General features: G+C 43.5%; 1 protein-coding gene across 1 annotated transcript in view; it reads right to left on the bottom strand.

Annotated features, from left to right (window-relative positions):
* CDK14 (cyclin dependent kinase 14) overlaps positions 1-7,456 on the bottom strand; it is a 568,043-nt gene that overhangs the window by 133,428 nt on the left and 427,159 nt on the right. Inside the window, exon 11 of the mRNA XM_024765183.1 lies at positions 1,272-1,335. Within this exon, the coding sequence (XP_024620951.1) occupies positions 1,272-1,335 (64 nt within the window). The remainder of the gene's footprint in view (positions 1-1,271; positions 1,336-7,456) is intronic.

Raw genomic sequence — 7,456 nt, forward strand, 5'->3', positions numbered from 1 at the left:
TATTTCCCTAAGACTTAAGATTTTTAGATATTAACATGAGGAAGTTAGGCTTCTTTATGAACCCACACCTGGAACGTTTATAAAGAACTGTGTTCTCACTTAAAATCCATTAGTGAGAGCACTTAGAGGATGCTTCTTGTTTAGTTAAAAAAAAAGAAAAAGAAAAAAAAATCCATCTTAAATTAAGTATCCATAGTGTTTCATAACATAGAAGTTATTTAGAATTTTCAGTAAAAGTGCAAAGGGTTCTTGGGGCAGCCAAAGAAAATAAAAGAATTCTCAGCACATGGTGTACTTTCAGAAGAAAAATATTAAGAGTAACAACAGTTTCTAAACTCAGTCATTCTTTGGGATTGATAACTTATTCCTGATGGTCCCCCAAAAGAGGAAGGGGAGAAAAAGAATACACTTGGATCCTGTAACAGTAATTATTCATAGCTCTCTTCCCTCATAAAATAATGGACTATTAGACCTTCCATAAAATCCGTTTCAGTAATTTAATGGTAGGTCTGCATTTTATAATCCATGTTTTGTAAACAAGAAAAAACAAAAAGATTATTTTACAATAACTCATTCCACTAATTTTTATTAAATTCCAAACCTTTCATCCCTCCTATAAAAATTAAATAGCCCATTTTGAGATTCTTCTTCCATTAAGCATAATTATTAAAACTGAAAGTTTCTTGACTGCCACCTACTGGTAAGAAAAAAGTGACAACTTATTTTATATAAAAGTTCTGCATTGTCCCTCAGATTTTCTGGTTTAGGGGTTTAAATATTTAAAATTAAAAAAGATGGAATGTTGAACATACAGAACATTTTATATGTTTAAACTCAAATTAATTGATCATGTATTACTAGAGTTTTAAAAAATAAATAAAAATATGATTTTTCCTTTTTACAATGTAATACTTTCCCTAGTATTATTACTAGAAGTCACACAGATGGATTATAGTAGCTTGATTTAAAGTCTTTATAGACATGGATGCTAGTCTAACTGATGATGAAATGAAAGGTTACTTCAAGATTAGCCAGTCAAATCAAACGAAGAACATACGGTGAAAAACTCTCACGAGGGTTGTCATTCAGTTTATCTTTGCCAACAAATAAAACTGTGAAAACCAAAGGACAACTCCAATAAGAGGTTGAATACACAATGGCAAAAGTAACCAGAATTTTCCCAGGTAATATATTAGCTCGAGGGGGAATATTTATATATTCACCCTTTTCATATCAGAAGCACTTAGTCATTTGTAATTAGTGAAACATACCTGGCTTAAAATGTGGTAAAGAATGAACTCCAGGCCACGTGTCCTCATTTGGCGTTCCAAGAACCTAGTGGAGAGCAGGAAATTGTGGAAACAGACTTATTATTTCCAAAGCACTCAAGATTCTCCAGTGCAGAAAACAGTACACTGCATATGATGAAACTCTGGATTTTTCTTCCCATTATCGTGTGCCAGGGATTTTATTTCAGTAAAACAAACCCAGCTAAAGAGCCACCCAAGTCGAATGTCTGTGTTTGAACAAATGCAGCTAAATGCGGTAAGACAAGTTAAATCTGCTGCATTTTATCAACTCCAAACTTAGTTAGCAGGCTTACGACTCAAAGAATGAGCTGTCATCTTCATGGAACTGAATAAAGTATGTATGTGTCCCTCATGATTCTTTCATGAGCTTTTATCCTTCATTCTAGTATCAGACGTGTCATCATTTAACAGTTTTAAGAATTCTGTTATTTCTTCCCCCACATCCTCTGTCTGGGCATCAGAATGTTTCAAAGAAGCAGAACAGACAGCTTGGGATGCTCACATTCTTCACCGGCCATACTATTTGTTAGAGTTAACATCTTTAGTCACATGATATATAGTTTCCTCATCCCCAAATACTGTTCTCCCTACACTGTCTTTCTCTATCCATACTTCCAGCTTCTTTCCGCATCTACTTTTCTATCCCCACAATGTTTGATCTGGTCAAAGGCATTAAAAGGCAATTCCGATTCACGTATAACGAGCACACTTTATTCGAATTTTCAGTTCCATCATCTATTGCTATTATACTCAATGATCATGGTAAATCACTGATGGAGAACAGTGGAGATGAAAGGTTTAAGAGCCCAGATCATGGAGACAGACTCCTCTGATCCCCTACTTACTAGCCATGGGACTTCATCGAGCTTTAATTTCCTCCTTTGTAAACTAGGGGTGATGGTAACAGCACCTTTTTCATCTGTGGGAGAATACTACCTGGTATGCAGTAAGCACTATGTAAGGATGAGATACTATTCAAAGCACCCACAGAAAATGGGGTCAGGTCAAGGAGGTGCCGGCAATGGAGGAGAATCCAGCCCACCCACTTTTTCCATAGGGATTCCCTGATCTGGGGGTCAGTGCCAAATGCTGTAACTCAGACTATGATGGACCAATATGACAGTCAAATGAGTTAGAAAGGGGAAGAGATAAAGCCAGAAGCTGGCAAAACTGGAGGAATGGCAGACATCATGTGGGGAAATGACACCTATTCACTCATCTCTGAGGATTAGCAGATACTACTAGGCAATAAGGAAATACAGAGCTCTGGCTCTTTATGCATAGACTTCCTAGCGGGTACAGGGCTGTGAAGGCAAGGCGGGGCACACATACAGCAAGTGACTCACTTACTGCTTCCTGCTCTGGCGAATCAGGGTTAATAAACACATGTATTACGTTCCTCACTGAAACACGGAATTCACTGACACACTGGGTGTGAACACAGTGTTCAGGGGATCAGACAATACAGTTCTTGCAAGCACTAATTAACACTAATATTAACAGGCAGATCTACATAAACAAGGTCACACTATTGATGGGCTAGGTGGGGATGGAAGGCGATAGGTGAGAGAGGGCTCCAAGAGTTGTAAGATAGGAAAAGAGACAAAGACAAGCCTGACATAAACAACTGTGACAACAGTGTCTCTGCAAAAGGCATGTCCTCCTTTCTTTCCACTAATTCTGATCATTATTTCAAGAGAGGGAGATAGTCAGGTGTGCGGGCAGCAAACAGCTCATCTGGGGGATGCTCCTCTTTTGAGCTCCCACTGAATTCTGCATGAAGGACAAAGGGGTTTGACATTATTAAACTTTAGCAACTAAAGGGAGAAACTCTCAGCTCAAAATCACATCTTGATCATGACAAATCCATCACGTATGAAATAGACCCTCTAAGGTTTTATAAACAATGAAAAGTCCAGCCAGAACACGAAACTTGTTCTCTCACTCCTAGTAAAAGTATGATTGATACCCTGACTGTACCTGTTTCTACAATGTTTATGTTAACAAAGCTTTTTCAAAGGCACTATCCTCATCCAGATCCAGTGTTCTGTTTCAAAGTAATTATCAAATACTATGGCCATCCCATAAAAATTACCTGCAAAGAAAAAATACATCAGACTTTTTTTGAGTTATTATAGCATTGACTGATGAGATTCCACACCTCAAATTATTCTCCTGTCAACAACTCCTAGGCCATTTGCACAGGAAATAGAAAGTAGGCAAAGGAAAAGAAGAATTAGAAGTCAATGTTGCTTCCTGTAAAAGCCTTTTTGGGAAAGAATTTGGGTTAAATGTATGGTTAGAGATGATAGGCTACTTATGCACTAGGGAAAGTGGGTGTGTATTGCCTCTGATGTCAGATTTTCCTTTGTATTAATAACTAAGAAATTCCACTACCAAGATACTTGGAAGTTAGAAGGAAAAAGAGGTACTCTTTAAAAGTCAAAAATTATCTTTTGCAAAAAAACACCAAAAAACAAAAAAACAGTGCAGAAGATAATTACATCTCAACATGTAAAATGTGTGCCTCAACATTTAAAGTGTGGTCCCCATATCTGTAAAAAAGCAGGCTTCTAATATCTGAGGTCACCCTCAGTCTTGAAACAACATGCTGTGATATGCGAAAAAGTCCTCTATGTGTTCATTTAAGCTGCTTCGCCTTAAACCTGTGCCCGTGGCTTGTATGTCTCCCTGTCCCTTTGCTGGTTCATCTCTGCACTCAGTTAACATTTACTGTGTTCATCACAGAAGACAGAAGGATGAGACTGGGCTCTGCCTTGAGGCGCTGGCTCCTACTCTGGTGAGACAGAGGAGTGGGACGGTGATGAGCTGCCTTCGACATAAGAAGAGCTCTCTCAGAAGTGTGAGGAGAACGGGGCAAGAGCCCAAGGCAGGGTGTGCTTCAGGCTACCTGGGGGCGGGGAAAAGTTGCCAGGGAGAGGATTTTTCAGTGGGAGACGGAACACAGAGTGATGGTTGGCCAAGTAAAGAAAGTGTGGGGGGGGGGTGCCCAAGGGGAGGGACACCTGAGTATTCTGGTTATAAGGAAAGGCTATATTAAAATAATCTTGGGCTTCCCTGGTGGCGCAGGGGTTGAGAGTCCGCCTGCCGATGCAGGGGACACGGGTTCGTGCCCCGGTCCGGGAAGATCCCACGTGCCGCGGAGCGGCTGGGCCCGTGAGCCATGGCTGCTGAGCCTGCGCGTCCGGAGCCTGTGCTCCGCAACGGGAGAGGCCACAGCAGAGAGACGCCCGCATACCGCAAAAAACATAAAAATAAAATAAATGTAACAGTAAACTGTAAAGTCCCCTAAAGATATAACTGTCACTGGCAGAGCCCATTAACAATTCCCAGGGAATAAAAATAGTATCTAGGTAATGAAATAAAGTCTAACCTTTTTTCTTCGCCTTGGCGCTTCGTCTAGTTTCACTTGCTCACAGGGAGCCACGGGCAGAGGCCTCACACCAGCCCTTCGGCCCAAAGTTCCTGGTGCAGAACCCCCCTGCCGACACCTCGGCTCGGGACCGTGAGCAGAAGTGCCGAACACGGAACGACGCGATTCAAGATGGCGGTGGCGGGCTGTGTGCAGAGAGGCTGCGCCCAGCACCGCGATGATCTGGAGCCTGAGCCGTGCAGCCCCGCCCACCCCTCGAGAGCTCTGCCTCTTCCCCCCCGCTGCCCCGCCCTATAAAGCAACCCTGCCCGCGGCCTGTCGGGGAGTGTGTGTGCTCTAGAGCCGGAGCTTATCCCTCTCCATTCTTCCATCAAAAGAGCTTTCCGGGCTTCCCTGGTGGCACGGTGGTTGGGAGTCTGCCTGTCGACGCAGGGGACACGGGTTCGTGCCCCAGTCCGGGAGGATCCCACATGCCACGGAGCGGCTGGGCCCGTGGGCCATGGACGCTGGGCCTGCGTGTCCAGAGCCTGTGCTCCGCACCAGGAGAGGCCACTACAGTGAGAGGCCCGCGTACCGCAAAAACAAAAAACTCCGTTGTTTAAGTTCTCATGATGCTCCTGCCCCCATGCCTTCCCAAGGTGGTTTCCTCTTCTGGAATGCCCTGTCTCCACTGGCCAGGTTAACTCCTACCTCTGTTTCTAGCTTCATGGGTCACCTTTTCCTGAAAGACTTCCTGGACTCTCTGGTCCAAGTTACCTGCTGTGATCTCTGTGTTCTCTGAGGGCTTTGTGCAGACTTCCATTATAGGACCACTCACTGCCTCATAAGCGTTAGATCATTCATCTGTCTCTCCACCGGACCATGGGCCTCCAAGTAGAGACCATGACATTTATCTCTGGATCCCTAGTGCCTACCATAGCCTGGTACCAAACATGCACACAGTAAATGTTGAATGAATGAAGGAACGAATGAATGGTGTGTCTGGGTAACAGCGTGAAGTTTCGTGGGCTTTACTGTTGGCTGGGTTATGGGATGGGAGGCTAGGGCCAGATACTGAATGCATGAAGACTGACTGCATTTTATCTCTCTTTCAAGTTGTCACAAACTGCAGGTCACATGACCCACTGGAGGACAGTAAATTTCATTTAGAGTGTTGATATCAGCATTTTTCAGAAGATGAAATCCAAGAGAAGATGTAAGAGGGTAACAGACACAGTAAAGATGCATGTTGTTTTTATGAAGCAACATTTTATTCAACTTTTATTCATGTTATATCTGTGCATGTACATATGTGTGCACTGTGAGTCATGATGTAAAATGCATTTCTTACTGTTTAAGAGCCAGTCGATAGGGAACAAGAAAGCTGAAATCAAGAATGCAAGTTTGGGAGCTGAGGGCAATGAGTTTAGTTCTGGGCCTATTAAATGTTAGAAATACCTGCAGGTCAAGACAAAGAGCCTTTAAAGGACAGGTGGAAATACAGATATGGATCCTGGGAGAGGGATTTAAGATCAAGAAAAACATTTAGCGTATATACATTTGTAGAAAGCAAATACCAAAATAGCTCCAAAATGGTCTCCCTTCCCTATATTAACATGTATACAGTCCCCAAAGGGTGTCTCTGTGATTTCCTGGACTTTTAGCATCTGTTAAGAAAAACAAGGGGAGCCTGAACCAAGATGCCGGAGTAGAAGGAGGTGATTTCACTCCCTCTTGTGAGAACACCAGAATCACAACTAGCTGCTGGACAATCACTGACAGGAAGACACTGGAACTCACCAAAAAAGATACCCCACATCCAAGGACAAAGGAAAGCCTCAATGGGATGGTAGGAGGGGTACAATCACAGCAAAATCAAATCCCATAACTGCTGGGTGGGTGATGCACAGACTGGAGAACACTTATACCACAGAAGTCCACCCACTGGAGTGAAGGTTCGGAGCCCTACATCAGGCTTCCCAACCTGGGGGTTCAGCAATGGGAGGAGGAATTTCAAGAGAATCAGACTTTGAAGGCTAGAGGGATTTGACTGCAGGACTTGGAAAGGACTGGGGGAAACAGAGACTCCACTCTTGAAGGCACACACAAAGCAGTGTGCACATGGGACCCAGAGGCAGGAGCAGTGAACCCAGGGGAGACTGAACCAGACCTACCTGCTAGTGTTGGAGGGTCTTCTGCAGAGGCGGGGGATGGCTGTGGCTCACCGTGGAGACAAGGACACTGGCAGCAGAAGTTCTGGGAAGTACTCCTTGGCGTGAGCCCTCCCAGAATCTGCCATTAGCCCCACCAAAGAGCCCACAGGCCAAACAACCAACAGGGAGAGAACCCAGCCCCACTCATCAGCAGTCAAGCCGATTAAAGTTTTACTGAGCTCTGCTCACCACAGCAACACCCAGCTCTACCTACCACCAGTCCCTCCCATCAGGATATAGATGAACAATATAATAACTGAAATGAAAACTACACTAGAAGGAATCAATAGCAGAATAACTGAGGCAGAAGAACAGGTAAGTGACCTGGAAGACAGAATGGTGGAATTCACTGCTGCAGAACAGAATAAAGAAAAAATAATGAAAAGAAATGAAGAGAGCCTAAGAGACCTTGGGAACAACATTAGATGCAACAACATTCGCATTATAGGGGTCCCAGAAGGTGAAGAGAGAGAGAAAGGACCCGAGAAAATATCTGAAGAGATTATAGTCAAAAACTTCCCTAACATGGGAAAGGAAATAGCCACTCAAGTCCAGGAAGC

Source organism: Neophocaena asiaeorientalis, unplaced genomic scaffold (genome assembly GCF_003031525.2).
Source record: "Neophocaena asiaeorientalis asiaeorientalis breed wild unplaced genomic scaffold, Neophocaena_asiaeorientalis_V1.1 scaffold63, whole genome shotgun sequence".
In the NCBI taxonomy this organism is placed as follows: Eukaryota; Metazoa; Chordata; class Mammalia; order Artiodactyla; family Phocoenidae; genus Neophocaena; species Neophocaena asiaeorientalis.